This window comes from Carcharhinus amblyrhynchos, unplaced genomic scaffold, assembly GCF_965287045.1.
Source record: "Carcharhinus amblyrhynchos unplaced genomic scaffold, sCarAmb.v2.hapA scaffold_39, whole genome shotgun sequence".
Taxonomy (NCBI): Eukaryota; Metazoa; Chordata; class Chondrichthyes; order Carcharhiniformes; family Carcharhinidae; genus Carcharhinus; species Carcharhinus amblyrhynchos.
In genome coordinates this window covers 6,006,612-6,034,290 of record NW_027649780.1, presented here as the reverse complement: position 1 = coordinate 6,034,290, position 27,679 = coordinate 6,006,612, and the positions used below count along the sequence as shown (strand labels likewise).

The following is a 27,679-nucleotide window of genomic DNA, read 5'->3' as shown; positions in this document are numbered from 1 at the left end:
GGACTGAATTTAGCTCAGAATAATGGGGTCTGTGCCCCAGTTGGGAAACTGCCATGGACATCACACTAATAGAGAGACAGGAAGGTGCTGGAGGACTGACTGGGAAATGGGCCTCCAAACAATCGGGGCTCAGGCAGAGGTGACTGGGTCTGATGGTAACGTAACCCCCGGGGTTCAGTGTCCCTGTGTCCAAAGCGGGGAGTCACAGGAACAGGGTACAGAGGAGCTGAAGAGAAACCATTTGTGTCCAGAACATTGTGAACATCCTTTTACTCTGGTTGTTTTTGAGCCTCAAGTCATTTTCTGTTTATTTTAACAATGTTCTGTTTCATTAATAAACTTTAATCAGTAAAAATATTTGATTTTTCTGGTCTTTTCCTGATGAGATTGATGCAGTTTACGGAAAGTGGGTGAGAGGGATTGGCAGGCTCTTTAACAGAAAGTGAGTCTCTCTAAGGTAATTGACAAAGGAGCCAGAGGGGGAGATGAGATTTATTTTTGACACAGTGATGTTAGAAAATGGGGTTCAGGGAGTCAATTAACCCTTTCTCCCCTTTTCCCAATCTCTGAAATGATTCCCATTGATAAGCCTTATTGGTGACAGTGGTTAGATTTTATTCAGTATCAATAAGAGCTGACACAGTCTAATGTCTGAGCAGTAGTATCAAAGTGCAGCAGCATTACCATTACACTCTGGGTAGAAGCAGCATCTCCATGGAAATGCTCCCTGCTCTGCCCCAGATACCATGGCACCAGGCAATGCAAAATGTAAAACCTCAACAAATCTGTGTGCTCAGGGAATCCCTTTTTTGACTTTTTTACATCAAAAAGTCCATGGAGGCTGATTTAACCCAATCACTGCTGAGCTAACATTTGAACAGACCAATTACAAAACCTGTCACTGAACCATCTGTACCCACCCAAGCCACGTCAAACTCTCAATTATCTTTCCACACTGCGTCCCTGATACAGGGAGTCAGCATTCCCGTGCCAAGCAGTGAAAACATGGTGGCCTTGACACACAGGTGTCATCCAGGATTCAAGGCATTCTTGTTCTTTCTGTCCTCTGGGAGCTGTTTAACTCCCTGTTCCCACACAGCAAGTTGTCTGTTCTCAGCTCTGCCAGATTTCTGATGATGTTTTGTCCCTTTTACACTTTTCAGATCAATAAAACATTTGGTCAGTGAAGATGCAAACCACAATTTCCCATCCTGTCACCTGTCAACCATCCTTACCCAGAGTGTAATCACAACAAGAATAAAAACAGGAGAAGTGTAACAATCAAATTCAAAATCAATGCACAGCCAGTCAGAGAAATTAATTTAATGTTCACTAATTAGCAAGAAAACCTGAAGTCCAGGGTCCCCCAGGATTCTTACAGTCCACATCGTGAGGGGGAGAAGAACTCTCTCTCTGATCCCTCACTCAATTTCACTCTGTTATTTTCCACTTCTGTTTTGGCCCTGCCTCGGGTAACATCTGCTCAATCTTCTGAAGGAGCGCTGTGAGTTCTAGGTTACTCGAACATAAGGACACATGCTTCAAGCAACAGATCAAGTCTGATGTAAAAGATTCTCCAGCTCTCTCTTCACCCCTATCTAACACGTGGACAGTTCTTAGTGTTATTTCTCCCAAACCATTAATTGCCCCACTCCGATTTTCAATTTTTTTCATTCATATGATGTGGGCATCGCTGGCTTAGCTGGAATTTATTGTCTATTCCTGATTATCCTTAAGGTGTAGGTGAGCTGCCTTCTTCAACCGTCGGCAGTCCATGTGGTGCAGGTACACCCATAGTGCTGGTGGTGAGGGAGTTCTGGGTTGCAGTGACAGTGAAGGGACAGCGACATATTTCCAAGTCAGGCTGGTCTGTAGCTTGGAGGGGAACTTCCAGGTGGTAGTGTGCCCATGTTTCTGCTGCCCTTGTCCCTCTAGATGGTACAAGTCACAGGATGTGAAGGTGCTGTCTAAGCAGCCTCATTGAATTCCTGCAGTACATTTTATAGATGGTACACACTGCTGCCCCTGTGCGTCGGTGGTAGAAGGAGAGAATGTTTGTGAATGGGGTGCTGATCAAGTGAGCTGGATGATGGCGAGCTTCTCGAGTATTGCTGGAGTTGCATTCACCCAGGCAAGTGGAGAGTATTCTATCACATTCCTGACTTGTAAATGGTGGGCAGGCTCTCAGGAGTCAAGAGGTGAGTTACTGGCTGCAAATTCCCAGCCTCTGACATCTCTTGTAGCCATTGTATTTATATGGCTGGTTCCTTTCAGTTTGGTCAATGTAATCCCCAACCTGTTGATAGTTAGGGAATTCAGAATAGCAATGTCATTGAATGTAAAGGGGCAATGGTTCGATTCTCTCATGCTGGAGACACTCATTGTGTGGCACTTGTACAGTATGAATATTACTGACAGGACTGCAGAGCTCAGATCTGATCCATTGATAGAGTTGAATGATCGCACTATTGCTTGCTGTTAATGTTTGGTACTGTAGAAAGTTCAATTTTATTCCTTATAGTCTTTCTAGTGATTTGATACGAATGAGTGACTTGCTAGGCCATTTCAGAAGACATTCAAAAGTGAACCACATTGCTGTGGCTCTGGAGCCACATATAGACCAGACCAGGACAGCAGATTTCTTTATCAAAAGGACATCAGTGAACCAGATGGGTATTTCTGACAACCGACAATGGTTTCATGGTCACCGTTAGACATTTAGTTCCAGATTCTTATTGATTGATCTACTATGGTGGGATTTAACCTGTGACAGCTGGGCATTAACCTCGGTCTCTGGATTGCCATTCCAGTGACATTATCACTCCAGTACTGCATTCCTTAAATACTCACCCTTAATTGTCTAGATCATATCTTTTAATGTAGTGTCCCACTCGATCACAGCTAATTTAGACTCAAAGCTTTGCAGTTTCCTTCTGTGAGACACAGCCAGAGAAATTAAACAGAAGAACATTCAAACCACCACAGCTCATCTCCATGGAAACCTGGCATGATTTCAGGAGTTCCAAACAGTTTTGAACAAATATCTTTGACATTCCAAACACTATTTAACTCTGCAATGCAAATAAAATATGAAAGTAGATACTTGCAACAATTCTCAAAAACTGACAGGAAGTAAAGTTGTGAGACTGGCCAGTCCAGCAGAAAGAACCTTCCGACTCCTCCAACAATCAGAATGAACCTGGTTCAGTGGAGGATGTGATTAACAGCAGCAGGAGCAGCAAAATCCATCATCACTTGTGACCTTTCTGGTGTCTCCGCAGGCTGGATAACTGAGTGTATCCCTTCCCACACACTGAGCAGGGGAAAGGCTTCTCCCCTGTGTGAACATGTTGGTGTGTCAGTAGGTTGGACGATTTAGTGAATCCCATCCCACACTCTGAGCAGGTGAATGGCCTCTCGTCCTTGTGAACTCGCTGGTGTATTAACAGGGTGAATGATTCACTGAATCCCTTCCCACACATGCTGCAGATGAACGGCCTCTCCCCGGTGTGAACTCGCTGGTGTGACAGTAGGTGGGATAACTGAGCGAATCCCTTCTCACACTCAGAGCAGGTGAATGGTTTTTCCCCGGTGTGAACTCGTTGGTGTGTCTGCAGGCTGCACAACCGACTGAATCCCTTCCCACATGCACAGCAGGTGAATGGCTTCTCCCCAGTGTGAATTCGCTGGTGTGTCAGCAGGTTCCATGAAGTAGTGAATGTTTTTCCACACTCCTTGCAGGAGAAGGGCCTCTCCCTGGTATGAACTCGCTGGTGCCTCAGAAGGTGGGATAACTGAGAGAATCCTTTCCCGCACTGAGAGCAGGAGAACGGTTTCTCCCCAGTGTGAACTCGCTTGTGTGTGTGGAGGTGGGTTAAATGAGTGAATCCCTTTCCACAGTCAGAACAGGTGAATGGCCTCTCCCCGGTGTGAACTCGCTGATGTGTCTGCAGGTTGCATGAATGAGCAAATTCCTTCCCACAGTCTGAGCAGGTAAACGGCCTCTCTCCAGTGTGAACGCGTCGATGAATTTCCAGCTCAGATGGGAACTGCCATTTCTTCCCACAGTCCTCACATTGCCACGGTTTCTCCATGGTGCTGGTGTCTTTTTGACTCTCAAAGTTTAACGATTAGTTGAAGACTTGTCCACACACACGACACGTGCACGGTCTCCCTGTTCTAAATTGTGCAAAGCTTTTTCCAGGATATGCAACAAGTGAAAGATCTTTCCACAATCAGTGCACTGGAACACTCTCACTTGGATGTGTGTGTGTATCTCGGTGCTTTTCCAATCACACTGATGTTTCAACCTTTTTGGGGCAAACAGAAGAAACAGACATTTCTCCTTCTAGATTCCAAAAGCGGTGATTATCAGCTCCTGATGAATTCAGTGGTCTTGACCTCAGATCTTCACGTGATGTTTGATTTGAGATTTTTGACTGTAGATTCTCAACTTCTAACACCCTGTGAAAGGAGTTTACAAAATCAGTACCAGGGTGAAATTCAGAACAGACAATTCTCTTTTTTTCATTCTTTTATGGATGTGGGCATTGCTGGTTGGGCCCTTCGAAAGCTGGTGGTGCAATGCCTTTTGAACATCAGGAACAGGAGTAAGTCAATAGTAAGAGTGGCACAAGGTCAGCATGGTGGCACTGTGGTTAGCGTTGCTGCCTCACTGCACCAGGGGCCCAGGTTCAATTCCAGTCTTGGGTCACTGCCTGCGTGGAGTCTGCATGTTCTCTGTGTGGGTTTCCTCCAGGTGCTTCGATTTCCTCCCAAATCCAAAGATTTGTGGGTTAAGCAGATTCGCCATGCTAAATTGCCCCTTTGTGTCCCAATAGATATAAATTAGGGGGATTAGTGGAGTAAAACTGTAGGGTTATGGGATAGGACCTGGGAAAGATGCTGTATTCAAGAGTCAGTGCAGACTAGATGGGCCAAATGGCCTCCTTCTGCACTCTAGGGACTCTATGATTTCCAAAAGGCATTTGACAAGGTGGTGCATAAGAGGCTGGTACATTAAGTAAAGGCCCATGAAATTGGTGGAAGTGTATTAGTATGGATTAAAAACTGGCCGTCACATAGAAAACAGAGTTGGAATAAATGGGTCATTTTCAGAGTGGAAAGATATAACTAGTGGAGTACGACAAGGATCAGTTCTTGGCTCGCAATTGTTCATGATTTAATTAATGACTGGGAGGGAGGAACAGAATGTAATGTTTCCAAATGATACATTGATAGGTGGAAGAACATGTTGTAATGAGGATATAGCTAGATTGAGTGATGAAAATCTGGCAAATTAAGTTTAATATGGGGAAATGTGAGCTCATAAAGTTAAAGTAATTTCACTGCAGCATTAATGTTACTTGTTTATTAGTCACAAGTAACATTAATGCCACAATAAAATTACTGTGAAATTCTCCTAGTCATCACAGTCCGGCGCCTGTTTAGACCAATGCATCTAACCAGCACGTCTTTCAGACTGTGGGAGGAAACCTTAGCACCCAGCGGAAACCCACGCAGACACAGGGAGAATATGCAAACTCCAACCAGTCAGTGACCCAAGCTGGGAATCGAACACAGATCCGTGGCATTGTCAGCCAGCAGTGCTAACCACTGTACCACCGCGCCGCCTATTTATTTCAGTAGGAGGAATCAAAAAGGAGATTATCCAAATGGAGAGGTGTTGCAGATGAGTGAAGTACAGAGGGATCTGGGTGTTCTGGTGCATGAATCACAAAAAGCTAGCAGGCAGGTCCCACAATAGGTAAGAGGGAAAATGGAATTTTGATCTTTATTGCAAAGGGTTGGATTTAAAAGCAGGGAGGTTTTGTGGCAACTGCACAGGGTGTCGATGAGGTCTAAACTGGAACACAGTTTTGATTCCCTTTCTTAAACAAGAATATTGTAACATTGGCAGTAGTCCAAAGGAGATTCACCAGCCTAATTCCTAGGATGAGAGGACAAGAGAGAATAAATTGTCTAGGTCTGCATTCCTTGAAGTTTAGAAGACAAAGGGGTGAGTTTATTGAAATATATAAGATCCTGTGGGGGGGCTTGATAGGGTAGATGGTGAAATATTTTCAGGAGCGGAAGAATCACAAACAAGCTACAAGATAAAGGGTCGGTCATTTAAAACTGAGGTGCATAGAAATTTATTTTTGCAGAGGATGGTGAATCTCTGTCCCAAAGGGTGGTGGAGACTGGATGATTAGAAGTATTTAAAGTGAGGCGGATAAATATTTAATAGATGGAGGGATAGAGGGCTATGGGAAGTGGCACAGTAAAGGAGTTGAGGCCGGAATAGATTAGATATGATTGCACTGAATGGCGGGACAGGCTTGAAGGGCCTGGTGGCCACTCCTGCTTCTATTTCGCGTCATCAGTTGCTGCAAGTCAACAATTTCCCCCAGAATAAGTAAAGAAATGGAAAGGGGGAGAACAGAAAGTGTTTTACTCACAGATGTGGGAGACCGGAGGAAGTTTCAGTCTGTCTGAAGCGCAATCTTCATTCACACAAAGCCCGAGCTCTGATTGGCTGGAGGACCAGTGTCGTTCCGGTCCTCCAACGCTTCCCATTGGTCAGCAGCTCAGCGTGAAGGTCAGAGGGGTGGAGACTCCGCCTCACAGACCCGGGAGCCCCGCCCCCACCCATTGTTCCCCTCCCCCCGCCCCTTCTCGAGCCAAGGTTTCCAGACAAGCGGCTGGCGGCTCCGGCCAGAGCGAGAAGCCGCTCGGTGATCTCCCCCTCCCCCCCCCGGGCCGGGACTGCGCATGTCCAAGGGAGAGGGGCAGGAGCGCATGTTCCGGGGAGAGGGGAACCTGCGCATGTGCGCGGGTCGCCCATTTCCCCACGACGGTCTGGCTGAGGTATTGACCAATAGAAAGAGTTGGAGGACCGAAAGCACTCTGGTCCTCCAGCCAATCACATTTCCTCCATTGTGTGAATGCGGAAGTTGGTTGAGGAGCTTCAGGCCAAAACTTCCTCCTCTGTGTAACGTCTGTCTAAAGGTGTTCTTTCATCATGTGAAGGACAGGAGGTGACCAGAGAAAGAATAGGGTCCACTAGGGAGTAATGTGGTAATTTGTCCGTGGAGCTGGGAGATATTTGTGGGGTTTTAAGTTAATACTTTGTATCTGTATTCACTGTGGGGAGGGATGATGTAGGCATAGAAAACACAGTAAGAAGTCTCACAACATCAGGGTAAAGTCCAACAGGTTTATTTGGAATCATGGATTTTCAGAGCACTGCACCTTCATCAGGTGAGTCGTATAGATATCAGGGAGCAGCTTTGTGATTCACTTCAACAACTTAACATTTGAGGGGGAGGAGGTTGTAACGGGCCTAAAATTGTATAAATCCCCAGGCCGAGATGGGGTGATCCCCAGCCCGCTGTGGGAGGCAAGGAAGGAGATTGCAGTGACTCTGGCAATAATTAGCTGGCTGCAGGAGAGGTAAACACAGTAAGAAGTCTCACAACACCGGGTTAAAGTCCAACAGGTTTATTTGTAGCAAAAGCCACTAGCTTTCAGGGTGCTGTCCCTTCATCAGGTGGAGTGAGAGTTCTATAAAAGCTAGTGGCTTTTGCTACCAAATAACCTGTTGGACTTTAACCTGGTGTTGTGAGACTTCTTACTGTGTTTACCCCAGTACAACACCGGCATTTTCACTGCAAAAGAAGTGCCACAGGACTGGAGGACAGCCAATGTGGTGTCATTGGTCAAGAAGGAACACAGGGAAAAAACAGCAAACGACAGACCAGTAAGTCTAACTTCAGTAGGGAAACTATTGGAAAAAATTCTGAGGGACAGAGTTAATCTCCACTTGGGGAGATAAGAATTAATCAAGGATAGACAGCATGGTTTTGGCAACGGGAGATCAGGTCTTACAAATTTGATTGCATTTTTGAGGAGGTGACTCATTGTATAAAGTTGATGTAGTCTACATGGACTTCAGTAAGGCTTTTGACAAGGTCCCATATGGATGGCTGATGAAGAAGGTGAAAGCTCATTGGATAATTTGCCAAAGTGGATCCAAAAGTGACAGGAGTCAGAGGGGGATGGTCAAATGCAATTTTTGTGACTAGAAGTCTGTGTCCAGCGGTGTTTTGCATGGATAGGTGTTGCATCTCTTCTTGTTTGTAGTGTAAGTTAATCATTTGGATGTGAATGTTGGAGGTATAACAAGTAAGTTTGCAGGTGACACAAAGATTGGTGATTTCATAAATGCTGATGAGCAAAGCGTTAGATAAGAACATAAGAACATAAGAAATAGGAGCAGGAGTAGGCCATCTAGCCCTTCGAGCCTGCCCCGCCATTCAATAAGATCATGGCTGATCTGTCGTGGCTCAGTTCCACTTTCCCGCCCTCTCCCCATAACCCTTAATCCCTTCTCTTATCAAAAACCCATCAACCCGCTTCTTAAAAATATTTAGCGAGGCAGCCTCCACCACTTCAACGGGCAGAGAATTCCAGAGATTCACCACCCTTTGAGTGAAGAAGTTCCTCCTCAACTCCGTTCTAAACCGCCTCCCCTTTATCTTGAGGCTGTGCCCCCTAGTCCTACTGTCTTTTTTGAGCGGGAAGAGTCTCTCCACCTCTATCCTATCCATCCCATTCATCATCTTATACGTCTCAATGAGATCTCCCCTCATTCTTCTAAACTCTAACGAGTACAAGCCTAGTTTATTCAGCCTCTCCTCATAGCTCAATCCCCTCAACTCCGGTATCAGCCTAGTAAACCTCCTCTGCACTCCCTCCAGGGCCAAAATATCCTTGCGCAGGTGCGGCGCCCAAAACTGCACACAGTACTCCAGCTGCGGCCTCACCAATGCCCTATACAGCTGCAGCAAGACCTCCCTACTTTTATATTCAATCCCCCTCGCTATGAAGGCCAGCATCCCATTCGCCTTCCTGACCACCTGCTGCACCTGCAAGCTGGGTTTTTGCGATTCATGCACAAGGACCCCGAGGTCCCTCTGCACCGTCGCCTGCTGCAGTTTTTCGCCACGTAAGTAATAGTCCTTCCTACCATTCTTCCTACCAAAGTGGACCACCTCACACTTGCCAACATTAAATTCCATTTGCCATTTCCTGGCCCATTCGCCCAGCCTATCTAGATCCTTCTGCAGACTCTCCACACCCTCCGCACAATTTGCCGTTCCCCCAATCTTGGTGTCATCAGCAAATTTCGACACCCTGCACTCGGTTCCCTCCTCCAGATCATCTATATAAATGGCAAATAGCTGAGGCCCCAGCACCGACCCCTGGGGCACCCCACTAGTCACCATCCGCCAATCCGAATAGCACCCATTGACCCCCACTCTCTGCCTCCTATTTGACAACCAATCCTCTATCCACGCTAACACCCTACCCCCAACTCCATGTCCCCTGACCTTCTGCAATAACCTCTTGTGAGGTACCTTGTCAAACGCCTTCTGAAAATCCAGAAAGACCACATCCACCGGCTCTCCTCTATCCACTGCCCTAGACACATCCTCATAGAACTCCAGTAAATTTGTCAGACACGACTTCCCTTTAATGAAACCGTGTTTACAGGACAATAATGACCGAGTGGCACTGCAGCCTTACAGCACCAAGGACCTGGCTTCAATTCCCAGCTTAGGTCACTGTCTGTGCGGAGCCTGCATATTCTCCCCATGTCTGCACGGGTTTCCTCCAGGTACTCCGATTTCCTCCCACAGTCTGAAAGATGTGTTGTTAGGTACATTGATCATGCTAAATTCTCCCTCTGTGTATCCAAACAAATGCTGGAGTGTGGCAACTTGGGGATTTTTGCAGTAACTTCATTGCAGAGCTGATGTAAGACTACTTGTGACACTAATACATAAACTTTAAAAGTTTAGTTAGATGGGTAGAGCCGGGGCAAATGGAATTCAATCCTTAAAAAGTTTGAGGTAATGCATTTTGGGAGGACTAACAAGGTAACAGAATGCACAATGAATAGTCAGATCCTGGAGGTACAGAGGTTCAGAGTGACCTTGGTGTGTATGTCCATAGATCTCTGAAGACAGCAGGACAGGTACACAAGGGGATTCAGAAAGCACATGGGATACTTGCCTTTATTAACTGAGGCATTGAATATAAGGGCAGGGAGGTTCTGATGTAGCTGTACATAAGAAATAGGAACAGGAATAGGCCATCTAGCCCTTCGAGCCTTCCCCTGCCCTGTATAAACCACTGATTAGGCCACAGGTGAAGAACTGTGTACAGTTCTGGCTGCAGCTCTCTGAGTCCAGGACAGGAAGCAGTGAGCATGGATCTGTCAACTAGCTTCAATCAGCACCTTCAGGAGAATTGGGAGGGTGAATATTAGATACAGCAGAGTGAGAATGGAGGGAGAGTGTGTGGGATGGGGATTTACAGCTTTTGTGGAGTAAGAGAGGAAAGAATGTTCCATAGAAACTAGAGTTGTCTGTTCTGAATTTCTATCTTGTACTGACACTGATGACTTTTGTAAATTGTTTTTACAGGATATTAGAAGAGGAATCACACAGATAAATCTTAAGTATCACATCTCAGTCTGACAGAGTCACCCAATTCCTTGGAAACTAATTTTCCTCAACCTCTGAATATGAAGGAGAAATGTTTGAGCGGTCTGTCGACTGCAAGATTTTAAGCAACAATGTGACTGGAAAAACACTGGGATACAAACACACACCTGAGTGAGAGTGTTCCAGTGCACTGAGTGTGGAAAGAGCTTTAACCAGTTACACAGCCTGAAAATACATCGCAGCATTCACAGCGGGGAGAGACTGTACCATGTTGTCTGTGTGAACAAGGCTTCAAATGATAAAACTGCAATGAGACAAGGAGACCGACAATATGGAAAAACCATGGAAATGTGAGGACTGTGGGAAGAGATACAAAGCGCCCTCTCTACTGGAAGCTCATCGACGCAGCCACACTGGGGAGAGGCCGTTCACCTGCTGTGTTTGTGGGAAGGGATTCAGTGATTCATCCACTCTGCAGAGACACCAGCGAGTTCACACCGGTGAGAGCGCATTCACCTGCTGTCAGTGTGGGAAGGGATTTACTCAGATATCCAGCCTACAGACACACCAGCTAGTTCACACTGGGGAGAGGCCATTCACCTGCCCTGAGTGTGGGAAGGGATTCAGTAAGTCATCCAACTCACAGAAACACCAGCGAGTTCACACAGGAGAGAGGCCGTTCAGCTGCTCTGAATGTGGGAAAAGATTCACTCAGTTATCTCATCTGCGGGCACACCAGCGGGTTCACACTGGGGAGAGACCATTCACTTGCACTCAGTGTGGGAAGGGATTCACTCAATTGTACAGCCTGCAGACACACCAGCGAGATCACACTGGGGAGAGACCATACAGCTGCTTTCAGTGTGGGAAAGGATTCATTCATTTATCAAACCTGCAGACACACCAGCGAGTTCACACTGGGGAGAGGCCATTCACCTGCCCTCAGTGTGGGAAGGGATTCACTCAGTTATCCAACCTGCGGAGACACCAGCGAGTTCACTCTGGAGAGAGGCCGTTCACCTGTCCCATGTGTGGGAAGGGATTCACTCGGTTATCTACCCTGCAGTCACACCAGCGAGTTCACACCAGGGAGAGACTGCTCATTTGCTCTCAGTGTGGGAAGGGATTCTGTGATTCATCCACCCTGCTGACACACCAACAAGTTCACAAGTGAATAGGGGGATTAGATTCTGCTGTTATTGTTTCTGTTCTCAATTACATCCTGGACTGCATTTTGTTCATTCTCACTGCTGGTCAATGGGGAGGGTTTCTTTCTGCTGGACTGGCCAGTCTCTCAACTTTGCCTCCAGTGGGCTGATGCTCTTTGAGTCTTGTTGCAAATACCTGGTTTTAAATTTCACAAGAATCACAGAGTGACAGGGTGTTAGGAAGTTTAGAGATGTTTAGTCAGCATTTCTGCCTGAAACACCCCCTAAATGCCCATCCAATTTCCTTTGTAATTGTTTATTGTCTCCACTTCCCCCACCCTTTAGTGAGCGAGTTCCAGCTCATTACCATTCACTGCATCAAAATATTCTTCCTCACATCCCCCTGCATCTCTGACTCAAAACCTTAAATCTGTGTCCCCCTTGTCCTTGTCCCATCAGTGAATGGGAACATCTTTTCTTTGTCCACCTTATCTAAATCTGTCAGAATCTTGCCCACCTCTATCAAATCTCCTCTCAACCTCCTTTGCTCCAAGGGCAACAACCCCAGTCTGACATCGACAATAAAGAACAAAGTAACAGAATATGTTAATACCTGAAATCGAATGGGAATGTTTAATTACTGTTTTAAAAATATTGTGAACATATTGTCCTGGACAATAAAGGAAATTGAATAACTCACCTTGGGTGTGGTGAAATGAAAGGTCCTTTACAAATTCAGCCTAGCCATAAGATTTGCACTCGAGTGAGCATAAGATATTTCACTCCAGGTATGATTCAACTGACCCACGAGGAAGTTTTTAGCAAACAAAGTTAATTTAAGAACACAGTTAAAATAGAAGAAGAAAAATTAGCATAATTTTTACCAATTGCAATAAAAAGCAACCATGATCTTGTCTCAACCTGAACAGCTAAGTCCAAATCAAATAATCCCTACAAACTTACAGCTCGTTTTAGGCTTTGCACAGAAAGCAAGTATGCTCACGTGATGCTGGATTTTGCAGCTTTTTAACACCTGTTGTGAATTAGTCCATTAAACGTTGATTTCAAACTTTGACTTCCCAGTTCTGGAAATTTCAGGACCTTGAGATAGAGAGAGAGAGAGACAGACTGCTTGCCACTATCTTCCAGCTGGCAACTCACAGGTAGCAGAATCTTCACTCCACGGAAACAGATGAGAAACACTACTCTCAGTCTGCAGTCCAAAGAGCTTGTGACAAAAGAAAACTAAAACCTTTCTCCTGTTAAAGAAATGTCCAAAGACAGCACTGACCTTTTAATCAGGCTCAACACAACAGTTTGAAAAGGGTCATAAAACTCCAGGTTACTGGATTAGCCCAGACTGAAAATAATCAAGCTGCCCATTATATTCAAATAGAATCCTGACAGTACAGAAGGAGGCCATTTGGCCCATCAAGCCTGCACTGACAACAATCCCAGCCTATCTCAGTAACCCCACATATTTACCCTGCTAATCCTCAGAAACTAGGGTCAATGTAACATAACCAATCAACCCAAACCACAGAACTTTGGACTGTGGGAAGAAACCAGAACACCTGGAGGAAACCCATGCAGACACAGGGAGGATGTGCAAACTCCACACAGACAGTGACCCAAGCCAGGAATCAAACCTGAATCCCTGGTACTGTGAGGCAGCAGTGCTAACCACTGTGTCACCACACCGTCATATTGTTCTTTGCATTAGCTGAGTTGTAAATCAGTGAAAGCCAGCACAATACTTGGTCTCTGAAACACTCCTACATCCGTGAACTTTGTTTTAAAGAAATCCACATTTGAAAGCCCAGCCAGGATATGAAATATCAGCGCCTTAACAGGGAGATAAGACAGACAGACACTATATTTGATCTTTACAACAGCACATCTGAGAGTTAAGAATGTGTGACATGATTTTGGGAAACCGGAGTGAGTGTGCACATCTGATTTGTTACATGTGAAAAATAGCAAGCCTAAATTCATGGTGAGATGGAGTGAAGAGCGGGTCCCAAACACACACAGCTACTTGAGACACAGCAGAAGATGAAATGGTTAATGTGGCCAGGGGATTGAGACAACATTGTGACAACATCAAGGCACTGACACACACTCCAGAGAGAAACTGAGTTCAAAACAATCAGGATCCAATTAACCACAGTGCACATGGACACAATGTGAGGAAAATTAAAGTAAAATGGATAAAATTATAGATTGGGACAATTAAGAGCTTGGAAGAAATAACACTGAGTAAAAACTGTCCACAAGTTGGATAGGGGGTAAAGAGAGAGCTGGAGAATCTTTTACATCCTTCCTGTAATGAGGTGACCAGAACTGAGCACAGTACTCCAAGTGGGGTCTGACCAGGGTCCTATAAAGCTGCAACATCATCTTTCGACTCTGAAACTCAATTCCTCGACTGATGAAGGCCTGTACACCATAAGCCTTCTTAACCATAACTTCAACCTGCGCAGCTGCTTTGAGCGTCCTATGAACTCGGACTCCTCTGATCTTCCACACTGCCAAGAGTCCTACCATTAATATTATGTTCTGCCATTCTATTTGACCTGCCAAAATTAACACTTTACACTTATTGCCATCCTATTTGACCTGCCAAAATGAACCACTTCATAGAGGGAATCGCTTTCTGTTAAAGAGCCTGCCAAACCCTCTCACCCACTTTTCCTAAAGTGCATCAATCTCATCAGGAAAACTCCAGAACAATCAAATATTTTTACTGATAAAAGTTTATTAATGAAACAGAACATGGTTAAAACAAACAGAAAATGACGAGAGGATCAAAGACAACCAGAGTAAAAGGATGTTCACAATGTTCTGGACACAAATAGTTTCTCTTTAATTCATCTGTAGCCTGTTCCCTGCCCTCTTTGTGGAAAACGTCCACTCAGTCCAAAGCATGACCCTCACCTTCCGCTTGCCATTAGAATTTACCATCTTGCTCTCATGCTCATATTTTTGTCCTCAGCCTTGTCCTTGTAAAAGGAGTTAACAAAGTGCATTAGTGTCAGTCCAGTATAGAAATTCAGAACAGACAATTCTAGTTTTTATGGAACATTCTTTCCTCTCACATTTCCCAAAAGCTGTAAATCTCCATCCCACACTGTTTTGACAAAGGGTCACCTGGACTCGAAACATCAGCTCTTTTCTCTCCTTACAGATGCTGCCAGGCCTGCTGAGATTTTCCAGCATCTTCTCTTTTGGTTCCCATCCCACACACTCTCCCTTCATTCTCACTCTGCTGTATCTAATATTCACCCTCCCAATTCTCCTGAAGGTGCTGATTCAGACTGATTGACAGATCCATGCTCACTGCTTCCTGTCCTGGAGACAGAGCTGAAAATCTCCATGCAGGCTGCCAGACAGATGTATGTCTAAATGACTGGACTAAAAATGTATGGAATGTACAGACTGGATTCACTTCCTTACCATTCAGTTTTTCAAGTCCCCAATTTCCCCCAGAATGAGAAAAGAAATGGAAAGGGGAAACATTGATTTCCTCCCAGATGTTGCACAGAGGAGGAAGTTTCACTCTGAAGCTCATTGGTCAACTTCCGCATTGTGACATCACAATGGAGCCCGGCCTGAGTCAACCAATCCGCAATGTTGTCTTTTTGCTCCAATGGGAGACTGAGCGTTAGGAACGTCCACACGAGAATCAGCCAATAGGAATCAGTCTGCTCTGGCATGACGTCCTGGGGTTCCAGTACGCAGGCCCGGGCGCGCGGATCCGGGAGCCCCGCCCCCACCCATTGCTCCCCGCCCCCTGCCCCTCCTCGAGCCAAGGTTTCCAGACAAGCGGCTGGCGGCTCCGGCCAGAGCGAGGAGCCGCTCGGTGGTCTCCCCCTCCCCCCGGCCCGCGACTGCGCATGTCCAAGGGAGAGGAGAAGCTGCGTATTTGCGGGGGCGGGCCCACCTGCGACCTTCTGAGCGATCGACCAATGGAAAGAGTCGGAGGTCCGGAAGGACTCTGGTCCTCCAGCCAATCAGACTGCGGGCTTTGTGTGACTGAAGATTGATCTTAAGACGTACTCGAACTTCCTCCTGTCTCCAACATCTGTGAGTAAAACACTTTCTTTTCTCCCTCTTTCCATTTCTTTTCTCATTCTTGGAAAAACTGGAGATTTGCTGAAGGGAAAGGAAGTGAATCCAGGGAGGATGCAGACCCTGGAAAGGTTGGCCCAGGTCTCTCCCTTTCTCTTAAAGACATTGACATCCTTTGCTCTCTCAGCTTGACACGTTGATTTGTCTGGCTAAAAGATCCCTTTCCTAATGTTCACAATTAAAGGGCTGGTTTCCCCAGGAGATGGCTGACATTTAAGGAGACAGTAAATTAATATCAGACAGAGATATGATAAAGTATATTTATAATTATATCTAGCTGTGTAACATAGTACTGTTGCTATGTTATATATTTCCAGTCACCTCTTCAAACAGAGAGTTGTTAGTCTTGGATTTATCCCACAGGGATCAGTGGAGGCTGAGGGCCATTGAATATATTCCAGGGTCAGTTGGACTGATTTTTGATTGATAAAGGAGACTGTTATAGGGAACAGGTCAGAAAATGCAGATAAAGTTGAGGTGAGGAGGAATTTCCTCACTCAAGGATGTGGTGAAGTTTTGGAATTCTGCACCCCAGAGGACTGTGGAGTCTCGGCCATCAAGAATTTTCAAGCTGGAGATTGATAAGTTTTGAGATATTGAAGACCTGGGGGATTGTATGGGAAATAATGCTGAGGTAGATCAGCCAATTCTTAATGAATGGTTGAGGCAGTTCGATAGGCTGATTGGCCAACTGCAGCTCCTATTTCTTATGATTTCTGTGTCCAGGAAGGATGCAGTGAGCATAGATCTGTCAATCAGCATCTTCAGGAGAATTGGGAGGGTGAATACTAGATACAGCAGAGTAAGAATGGAGGGAAAGTGTGTGGGATGGACATTTACAGCTTTTGCACAATGAGCGGAAAGAACATTCTGTAGGAACTAGAGTTGTCTATTCTGAATTTTTATCCTGTACTGACAATGATGACTTATGTAAATTTCTTTTACAGGATATTGAAAAAGGAATCACAGGCAGGAATCTCAGATGTCATGTCTAGATCTGAGAGTCATATTCCTTGGGACGTGATTATCATTGGCCTTTAAATCTAGAAGTATTGTCTGGTCTTTTGATTTGAAAAGTTTCAAACGTCAATGGAAAAGTGCCAACACATTGCACATTCAAGTGAGAGTGTTCCAGTGCACTGACTGAAAAGCTTTAACCAGTTGCACAGCCTGAATTAAAATCACACCATTCACTGCGGGGAGACTGTACTCGTGTTCTGTGCGTGGATGAGGCTTCCACTGATTGCCCACCCAAGAGTGAGGCAAGGACACCTGCAACATGGAGAAACCATGGAAATGTGCGGACTGTGGGAAGAAATATAAAGTTCCATCTCGGCTGGAAATTCATCGACGCAGTCACACTGGGGAGAGGCCGTTCATCTGCTCTCAGTGTGGGGAGGGATTCACTTGGTTATCCACCCTGCAAAGACACCAGCAAGTTCACACTGGAGAGAGGCCATTCACCTGCTCTCAGTGTGGGAAGGGATTCACTCAATCATCCGGTCTGCGGGCACACCAGCGAGTTCACACTGGGGAAAAGCCATTCACCTGCACCCTGTGTGGGAAGGGTTTCATTCAGTCATCCCACCTACTGAATCACAAAGCTACTCACACTGATGAGAGACCCTTTAAATGCTCTGACTGTGGGAGCTGCTTCAAAACCTCTGGTGAACTGGTGTTTCACCAGCGCATTCACACTGAGGAGAGACCGTTCAGCTGCTCTCATTGCACCAAGAGGTTCAGAAGGTCATCCCATCTGCAGACACACCAGCGAGTTCACACCGGTGAGAGACCATTTACCTGCACCATATGTGGAAAGGGATTCACACAGTTATCCAGCGTATGGGCACACCAGCAAGTTCACACTGGGGAGAGGCCATTTACCTGCTCTGTGTGTGGGAAGGGATTCACTCTGTCATCGAACCTGCTGAGGCACAAAATCACTCACACCCAGGAGAGACCCTTTAAATGCCCTGACTGTGGGAGTGGATTCAAACGTGCTTCAGATTTGAGGGACCACGAGCGAATTCACACTGGGGAGAAACCGTTCGGCTGCTCTGTGTGTGGGAAGGGATTCACTCAGTTATCCCACCTATTGAATCATAAAGTCACTCATAACAATGAGAGACCCTTTGAATGTTCTGACTGTGAGAGTAGCTTCAAAAGCTCTCAGGATCTGATGTCCCACCAGCGCATTCACACTGAGGAGAGACCGTTCAGTTGCTCTCACTGCACAAAGAGGTTTAAATGGTCATCCGCACTGCAGAGACACCAGAGAGTTCACACTGGGGAGAGGTCCTTCACCTGCTCTGTGTGTGGAAAGCGATTCACTCAGTTATCCAGCCTGCTGAAACACGAGCAAGTTCACAAGTGATGACAGGGTTTGGATTCTGCTGTTACTGCTGCTGTTAATTACAGTAAGAAGTCTCACAACACCAGGTTAAAGTCCAACCAGTTTATCTGATAGTAATCCCACAAGTTTTTGGAAACGGTGTCCCTTCGTCAGGTATGTGGGAGGTTCTGATCAGAGAAGGGCATATAAAGACACACACAGTCCACAGGTTTCTTTCTGCTGGACTGGCCACTCTCTCAACTTTGCTTCCAGTGGGCTGATGCTCTTTGAGTCTGGGAGAGCTCATTTCCACTGAAATGATCCACAAAAGCTGGTGAAAGACAATTACTTTATCCTGGATAGAAAATAGTGCTTTTCACCACTGCAGGTAAATCTAAAATAAATACAGAAAGAACTGGAAAAACACAGCAAGTCTGGCAGCATCTGTGGAGAGAGAAATAAAGTTAATGTTTCACGTCCAATTTAACTCTACTTCAGAACTAGAGAGGGAGAAATGTGCTGGGTTTGATGCTGGTGAGGAAGAGGAGAGGGTCAGATAGAACAAAAAGGGAAGTCAGGGATTGGTTAGAAGGTGGGTGAGATTAAATGTCAAAAATATCCTGAAACAAAAGGCAAAGGGAGAGGTAATGGTTGCAGTAAAGAAACAAAGCAATTTTGTCACTAGATTACTTTAATTGGATCTTCAATGACTTGCTCCACTTTCTCATTATCAGGAATAGAATTGTTTCATACTATCCCTTTATCTGATTCTGTACAATCCCTTATTTACACAGTTTCAAATGTTGAGGCTAATCAGAGCTTGAAGGTCTCTCTCGCCAGTACATTTATCCTCACTGCACATTCTTCACATATACAGCAATCAAACTTTTACATTTTACAGCAAATAAAAATCAGTCTTTCAGTATGCCTCACATCCTTTATTAAGTACCTGGATGAGTACCTGATGGCAAGTCAAAACATTCAAGGCTATGGGCAAAGTTCTGGCAAGTGGGACTAGCTGGGCAAGTCAGGACATTTCATGCATTGGTGCAGACTCAATGGGCTGAAGGGCCTCTTCTGCACTGTAGTAATCTGTGATTCTGTGAACTAACTCATTATTGATCTTTCAACTATAATTCAATTAAGACTCACCACTTATTCAGTCATTTATTACTGACTGGTAGCTAATTATCACAGTAATCGCTAATTAATATATTTGGTTATATGGGGGAAATTCCTAGTAGGTTATAGATATTTCAAGTAACCAGGGATTTAAGTTACTAATAAAATTCTAAAAAGTGAAATGACCTAAGATTAGGTTTACAACAGGGGGGTCTATATAAGACACAGATAAACACATAAAGATATTTAACTAAGTATGCGATTTCGTCAAGTATTTCTGACTTTAACATGTAGTTTGGATCTGTAAAAATGTATTTTAGCTGTATGTTAAAGAAATCTGTACACTTTAGCCAAAGCAGGTTGCCTCAAAGCCTAATGGGACAAGAGGCATATTGAGATGAACCACAATCTTTAGGACAATGAAACTACAGAATGTGTAAGTTCTTATCACTAACAGTTACTAGCAGTAAGGTCTTCTTGGCCCCTTCTTCAATAGAGTAATTCATATTGTGCAGGCCTTATCAGAGTCCCTTATGATTTGCATTAATCATATTGTCCAGATAAGGTTGGCCTTTTCAGACACAAGAACATACTTCTGTCTGGTCTGGCCATTGACATGAGCAAGAGTTAGTGGGAACCTTAATGTGACCTTTGTGGCCAAAGTCAGCAGTTGCTGAGCAACAGAGGGGGCAGCACAGTGGTTAGCACTGCTGCCGCACAGGGCAAGGGATCTGAGTTCAATTCTGGCCTCAGGTCATTGTCTGTGTGGGGTTTGCACATTCTCCTCGTGTGTGCATGGGTTTCCACCAGGTGCTCCCGTTTCCCCCCAGTCCAAAGACTTGCAGGTTAGGTGGGTTGGCCAAGCTAAATTGCCCCTTAGTGTCGAGGGGACCAGCTAGGGTAAATGCATGGGGTTACGGGAATAGGGCCTGGGTGGGATTGTGGTCAGTTCAGACTTGATGGGCCGAATGGCCTCCTTCTGCACTGTAGGGATCCTATGATTCTAACAAAGGGAGGAAGGATCTGGATTTTACAGATCAGTGAAACCCCATGAGGTCAAAGGGTAAATGCAATTGGCTGAATTATATAACAGGTATTAATTGTGATTGATTTGTATTGAAACTGACTGGTTCATAATTAATAAAAGGCAGGAAATGTAAACTTAGGAAAGGTATAATTGTCCTGTCTGCTGTATGTAACCTTAGAGTGGTGTTGGAATGCTCAGTGTCTTCTCTTGTAGTAAGCCATTGGACTGCCCAATGCTCGTTCTCCCATCAATCGTTGGTTAATATAGATACGTTTTTAACCGGAACACTGGCCTTTGTGAGTCTCTGTGTTGGCTGAAGTTTTTGACAATACCTAGCCTCCAGAGAATCCTGCAATAGTTAATACAAGAAACACTAGTTCAAAAATACACTTTGTGAAAGACAATAGGTTTCTTTCTTAACTAATCTTGATCAGGTTGAACAAAGAGCCTCATTCTTGAGCCAGACTTTGACAGAATATAACATCCTCTATCTTCTCAGAATGATTGAAGAATTCCATAGCTTGGACAAGTTCTGCTTGCTCAGCAATGTCTAGCTTTATTGCATAACAATCTCCTCATATGTTAGGGTTTAACATGGCTTCCTTGACCTTGTTATATTTAACTATTAATACAGATGAAAGTGATCATTTTCATTTGTGAGTTTCCCACATCACAACAGTGACCACACTTCAAAAGAACTTGGCTGTGAAACACTTTCCAGGATCTTGTGGTCATGAAAGGGACTGTCAGAATGTAATTTCCTTTTTCAAAGTAGACCCCAAAGTTGGATGTATCCCACTCAGTCCGCTCACGGAGATTATCAATAAAGACTGAATCTTAATTTTGAGTAACAACCATGCCTTTTACTCCATTTCCAAATCTCCTGTGAAAATCTAAACACGATATGTTGTTAAATTGTTTGTTTTAAAATAGAACATGGGTTGTTGTGATTTGGAATTCACTGTCTGAAAATGGTGCAGGAAGAAAATTAAACTGGATCTTTCAAATGGAACTGGACAGATTCGAAATGAAATATGGGATTAATGGAAGAGCTTCTTCAAAGGAATATCATGGGTACAATCGGTGGAATGGCCTCCTTCTCTGCTCTGAGACTCATTTGCATTTGAAGAAAGTGGCAAATACCTGGAACCCACTTCTTATGAGGGGGAGAGCAGAGATGATGGAATGTTTCCAAAATAAAATTGCTTGAGCAATTGAGAGAAATAAACCAACAGGGATAGAACAGGGAAATGGTTTGATTCACAGGGAGCCAGCGTGAACTTCCTGGACCAAAAAGCCCCATTCCCAATCCTAATTCCTGACTTAAAGAGTGTGTCACTTGATGGGTATCCATAAAGCAAATGAAGACAGCAACAAAGGCTGATGGTGAACAGAGCTAACTCTGTATCAAGCTGAGGACTGTGGGAGCAGCAGGGTGAAGGGGTTCTGCAGTGAAGAATGGACACAGGAGCTGATTGAATGATACATGTGACAATAATAAATTAAATCAAGTTCACAAGACGTCGCCATACTCTTTTGGCAGAAATTTGAGGGAGCTGAAGGATATCAATTTCTTTGAAAGAGAAAGAAAAAGATACCTGGGCCCAGTCCTGCCCCTAATTCCAATGTTCATTTGTAATCTTGACATGGAGATGTCAGTATTGGACTGGGATAAACACAGTAAGAAATCTCATGACACCAGGTTAAAGTCCAACAGGTTTATTTAGTAGCAAAATCCACTAGCTTTTGGAGCACTGCCCATTCATCAGTTGAGTGGCAGTTCTGTTCACAAACAGGGCTCATAAAGACACAAACTCAATTTACAGAATAATGATTGGAATGTGAATCTCTATAAGTAATGAAGTCTTAAAAGTACAGACAATGTGAATGGAGACAGCGTTAAGGACAGGTTAAAGAGATGTGTATTGTCTCCAGACAGGCCAGTTAGTGAGATTTTGCAAGCTCAGGCAAGTCGTTATTGGGGGGTTACAGAAAGTGTGACATGAACCCAAGATCCTGGTTGAGGCTGTCCTCGTGTGCGGAACTTGGCTATCAGTCTCTGCTCAGCGACTCTGTGCTGTTGTGTGTCGTGAAGGCTGCCTTGGAGAATGCTTACCCGAAGATCAGAGGCCGGATACCCGTGACCGGTCAATGCCCTTGTTGGAGACAAGAACAAATTTGAGTATGTCTGAAGCTCAATCTGCAGTGTCATAAAACCCGCGCTCTGATTGGCTGGAGGTCTATGCGACTTCCGGTCCTCCAGAGCTGCCGATTGGCCGGAGCCGTCAAGATTCGTCTCAGCGACTGAGGTGGCCGGGGACTTGGGCCTAACGATGTCACTGCGTAGGAGAGTAATCCTGATTGGCTGAATCAGGCATGCTCCCATTGTTGACGTCACAATGTTCCAGTGGGGTCATTTCCGTCCTTTATTATGATTGGGTCCGGATTGACCAATGGAAAGAGTCGGAGTACCGCAAGTAGAATTACCCTGAACCAATTACAGCGCAGAGTTTGTGCCTATGGCTGCACTAAGCTTTCCCTATTGTCTGAATGCGGAGCTCCTGAAGGTGCTCATTCCTGCCCAGCAAAGCTGCTGCTTTCTCTCTGAAACAACCTGTCATCACTCGTGAACTTGCTGGTGTCTCAGCAGCCGGGATGAAACTCTGAAACCCTTCCCACACTGAGAACATGTGAATGGCTTCTCCCCAGTGTGAATTCGCTGGTGTACCCGCAGGTCAGATGACCGAGCGAATCCCTTCCCACAATGAGAGCAGGTGAATGGTTTCTCCCCAGTGTGAACTCGCTGGTGTTTCTGCAGGTCGGTTGACAGAGTGAATCCCTTCCCACACTGAGAGCAGGTGAATGGTCTCTCCCCTGTGTGAACTCGCTGGTGTCTCTGCAGGACAGATGACTGAGCGAATTCTTGCCCACACTGAGAGCAGGTGAACGGTCTCTCCCCAGTGTGAAGTCGTTCGTGTCTCTGCAGGTTTGATGACTGAGTGAATCCCTCCCCACACTGAGAGCAGGTGAATGGTCTCTCCCCAGTGTGAACTCGCTGATGTCTCTGCAGGTGACATGACCGAGTGAATCCCTTCCCACACTGAGAGCAGCTGAATGGTCTCTCTCCAGTGTGAACTCGCTGGTGTGTCTGCAGGTGGGAGAGTTGAGTGAATCCCTTCCCACATTGAGAGCAAGTGAATGGCCTCTCCCCAGTGCAAACTCGCTGGTGTATCTGCAGGTCAGATAACTGAGTGAGTCCCTTCCCACATTGAGAGCAGGTGAATGGCCTCTCCCCAGTGTGAACTCGCTGGTGTCTCTGCAGGTCAGATAACTGAGTGAATCCCTTCCCACACTGACAGCAGGTGAATGGCCTCTCTCCAGTGTGAACTCGCTGGTGCATCCGTAAGCTGGATAACTGAATGAATCCCTTCCCACACTGAGGGCAGGTGAATGGCCTCTCCCCAGTGTGGCTGCGCTGATGAGTTTCCAGCTTAGATGGGACTCCATATCCCTTCCCACAGTCCACACATTTCCATGGTTTCTCCATGGTGCAGGTGTCCTTGCCTCTACTTCGTCCACACACACAAGATTACAGTCTCTACCCACTGTGAATGGTGTGATATTTATTCAGACTGTGTAACTTGGAACACGCTCACTCAAGTGTGGCAGTGTGTTGATGCTTTTTCACTCACACTGACATTTCAAATCTTTTCAAATTGACCGACTGGACAATCATTTCTCCGTCTGGATTCAAAGTCCGAAGATATTGACGTCCCAAGGAATATGACTGTGTCACATCTAGACGTGATGTTTGAGATTTCGGCCTGTGATTCCTCTTTCAGTATCCTGTAAAATGAGTTTCCAAAAGTTATCAGTGTCAGTACAGGATAGAAATTCAGAACTGATAATTTCTATGGAACATTCTTTCCTCTCTCATTCACCAAAAGCTGTAAATCTCCATCCCTCACACTCTTTCCTCACTCTCAGTAGGTCTGGCAGCATCTGTATGGACCAAGGAACTGGTGTTTCAGAGCTTTGACAAAGGGTCATCTAGACAAGAAACATCAGCTCTTTTCTCTCCTTACAGATGCTGCCAGACCTGTTGAGATTTTGCAGCATTTTGTTTCTTGGTTTCAGATTCCAGCATCCGCAGTAATTTGCTTCTATAAGGCTGCAGATACCTCCTCCCACATAACATGCGCGTGTCCAAGACATCACCACTTGTTTCCCTTATTTCTTTAGCACCCATGGTGCTCTCCACAGTAAACACAGAGGAGAAGTATTCATTAAAAATCTCACCCATCTCCTGTGGCTCCACACACAGATGGCCATACTGATTTTTAAGAGAATCTATTCTCTCTCTAGCCACCTTTTTACTCTTAATATAGCTATAGAACCTCTTGGAATTTTCTTTAATCTTACCTGCCAGACCCATATCATACCCGCTTTTTGTCCTCCCGATGTCCCTCTTCAGTATTTTCTTACACTTTTTATAGTCAGAGTGATTCACTTGTCTCCGATTGCCTAAACCCAACGTATGCTTCCTTCTTTTACCTGACCAGAGCCTCAATGTCCCTTGAGTGTTAGAGATCCCTAAATTTCCCATTCTTTCCCTTCATCTTAACAGGAATATACTGCCCCTGGACTCTTGATATCACACTTTTAAAACCTCCCATTTGCCAGTCATTCCTTTCCTTTCAAACAAACTCATCTGATCGACATCTGCTAGATCCTGCCTAATGCCCACAAAAGTGGCCCTGCTCCAGTTTAGGGCCTTGAGCTGTGAACCTGTCCTATCTTTTTCCAGAACTATTTTGAAACTATTGGTGCTCCCAGACAGAGGAGAGAGAGGGAGTTCCACTGTCTGGACTGTGGAAGGAAACCGGAACACCCGGAGGAAACTCACACAAACACGGGGAGAATGTAGAAACTCTGCATAGGCAGCGACCCAAGGCTGGAATTGAACCCGGGTCAAAGACAAACAAAGAACAAAAACAGGCCCTTCGGTCCAACAAGCCCGCGCCGCCATCTTAACACCACCAGTCCCCCCTCCACCCATGACCCTTATCTAATGTTTTATGGCCATCCACATTGAGGGAAACTAATTTAGGGACAACTTATTACTGCCAATCAGCCGAATAGCACATCTTTGGGGTGTGGGAGGAAACCGGAGCACCCAGAGAAAACCCACACAAGCACGGGGAAAACGTGCAAACTCCCACAGACACCGGCCCAAATCCATGTGTCTGTACAGCAATCAGTGTTAGTGACTGAGCTGTCGTCTTGCCCAGCATCTGGTCCAGTTTAAGCACACACTAACGACATGAAGCACTAGGCCAATCTCGAACAACCAAGAGCAGCCCAAGTACGACCCATCCCGTGTATGCCCCTCGTTGGACACAAGGTGGACCGACTTAAAACCTGTGAATGAAAAAGAGAAGAGAAAAAGTCCCTGGCACTGTTAGGCAGCTGTGCTAACCACTGTGCCACCGGGCCACATGTCAGTGCCATCGCCCGACTCCACCCCAGTCTCAGCTCATCTGGAACTCTCATTCATTCCATTGTGACGTCACACTCATTCACGCGTTCAATTGTGACGTCACACTCATTCACCCGTTCCATTGCGACGTCAGGGCTTTACTCTCCATTCACAATCCCTGCCGGCCTCCCACATTCAGCCTCAATGGCGGCAGTCAGTCCGGGCCCAACACTACAAGCTGCGGCTCCATTTGGTACAAACGGGGAGAACCGGAAAATTCTTTTCCGGGGTCTGGGTTTGAACAACATGTTTACGAAGCCTCTCCACCCACCCGCAATGTTTATCTTTCCCCACACGCCGTCCTCTACCTCGTATTGGTCTCGCGTCCAAGTTAAAACCGTTCGTCTTCCGTTATTACCCGCACTGCGCATGCTCCAGCTCCACCCCTCATTCACTCCGATTGGTTGGAGGACCAGCTGCTCCCGCTCGGTCCTCCAGCCCCGCCCCCTCTTCCTATTGGTCCGGAGCTGCCGTCAATCAGTCTCCGGGCATTGTGATGTGGAGCATGCGCAGTGTCATTGCTGTCCTTGGCGCTTGTTTGTCCCGGAGAAGCGGAGTCAGCGTTAGGCGGTGGCTGGGAGGGTCTGGAAACACTTTGTGGATCCGCAAACCCTTCAGAATCATTGTCAGCTCCCTGGTTTGCAGCTGCGGGGCTTCTCCCTCCCTCCCGGGAACAGGCCCAGGTTAACGGCCCCATCCTGGCTCAGCCTCTGGAGGATGGTTCACATCAGAGGATGGGGGAGGGGGACAGTAAATAAGAGGTTACACTTTGGCCTCAAATGAATGAGGACTCTGATCTCTGGGAAGGAAGGAAACCCTGGGAGGATTCACAAACACCCGCTAGAGAACCCAGCACTCCCAAATAAGACCCATTGGTTTGATTGTCAGTCTGTCATAGCGAGACTGACTTTCATAGCCAGGGGGATTGAATATAAAAGTAGGGAAGTCTTGCTGCAACTGTACAGGGCATTGGTGAGGCCGCAGCTGGAATACTGTGCGCAGTTTTGGTCGCCGCACTTACGCAAGGATATTTTGGCCTTGCAGGGAGTGCAGAGGAGGTTTACTAGGTTGATACCGGAGTTGAGGGGGTTGAACTATGAGGAGAGGCTGAATAAACTAGGCTTGTACGCGTTAGAGTTTAGAAGAATGAGGGGGGATCTCATTGAGACATATAAGATGATGAATGGGATGGATAGGATAGAGGTACAGAGGCTCTTCCCGCTCAGAAAGGACAGTAGGACTAGAGGGCACAGCCTCAGGATAAGTGGGGGACAGTTTAGAACGGAGTTGTGGAGGAACTTCTTCACTCAAAGGGTGGTGAATCTCTGAAATTCTCTGCCCGTTGAAGTGGTGGAGGTTGCCTCGCTAAATATATTTAAGATGCGGGTTGATAGGTTTTTCATAGACAAGGGAATTAAGGGTTATGGGGAGAAGGCGGGAAAGTGGAACTGAGCCATGACAGATCAGCCATGATCTTATTGAATGGCGGGGCAGGCTCAAAGGGCTAGATGGCCTACTCCTGCTTCTATTTCTTATGTTCTTATGCAGACAGGAGCTGGAGAACTGAACGCAGATCGAGGAGAGTGAGGGAGAAAACTGGGAGTGGAGGATAGAAATGGTGAGATAGGTTTGGATTTCAGCCCAGGGAGGGGGGAGAGTATGTGGGACAGGAACTTAAAGATATGGGGGAACAAGAGAGGAAAAAATGTTCCAGAGAAACAAGAATTGTCTGTTTACGATTTCTATCCTGGACTGACAGTGATGACTTTTCTAAACTGTTTTACAGGATATTGGAAATGGAAGATTTACAGACTGCAACCAGCCATTCAATTCATTAGGGTCTGAATATCATCGACCTTTGAATGT

The 27,679-nt window shown here is 45.7% G+C and overlaps 2 protein-coding genes across 2 annotated transcripts; one reads left to right on the top strand and one right to left on the bottom strand.

Annotated features, from left to right (window-relative positions):
• Positions 1 to 3,162: 3,162 nt before the first annotated feature.
• Positions 3,163 to 26,171, bottom strand: LOC145335572 (uncharacterized). Its single transcript, XM_080181378.1, has 3 exons — positions 26,085 to 26,171; positions 22,907 to 24,120; positions 3,163 to 4,037 (listed from the first exon to the last, which is right to left on the bottom strand). The coding sequence occupies exons 2-3, from the start codon at positions 23,819 to 23,821 to the stop codon at positions 3,252 to 3,254; spliced, it is 1,701 nt and encodes a 566-aa protein (XP_080037504.1). The 5' UTR covers positions 23,822 to 24,120; positions 26,085 to 26,171; the 3' UTR covers positions 3,163 to 3,251.
• Positions 6,911 to 20,270, top strand: LOC145363479 (uncharacterized). Its single transcript, XM_080218678.1, has 4 exons — positions 6,911 to 7,263; positions 10,494 to 11,684; positions 16,741 to 16,796; positions 17,056 to 20,270. The coding sequence occupies exons 2-4, from the start codon at positions 10,846 to 10,848 to the stop codon at positions 18,165 to 18,167; spliced, it is 2,007 nt and encodes a 668-aa protein (XP_080074804.1). The 5' UTR covers positions 6,911 to 7,263; positions 10,494 to 10,845; the 3' UTR covers positions 18,168 to 20,270.
• Positions 26,172 to 27,679: the final 1,508 nt, after the last annotated feature.

Bases quoted from the DNA above. Each gene is read 5' to 3' on its own strand.
- LOC145363479 (XM_080218678.1), top strand. From the start codon at position 10,846: ATGGAAAAACCATGGAAATGTGAGGACTGTGGGAAGAGATACAAAGCG. The intron at 11,685-16,740 runs GTGAATAGGGGG...TTTCTTTTACAG, and splicing joins ACACACCAACAAGTTCACAA to GATATTGAAAAAGGAATCAC. The intron at 16,797-17,055 runs GTCATATTCCTT...CCCAAGAGTGAG, and splicing joins TGTCATGTCTAGATCTGAGA to GCAAGGACACCTGCAACATG.
- LOC145335572 (XM_080181378.1), bottom strand. From the start codon at position 23,821: ATGGAGAAACCATGGAAATGTGTGGACTGTGGGAAGGGATATGGAGTC. The intron at 4,038-22,906 runs GTTCACGAGTGA...TTCCCATCTGAG, and splicing joins GGCTGCTGAGACACCAGCAA to CTGGAAATTCATCGACGCGT.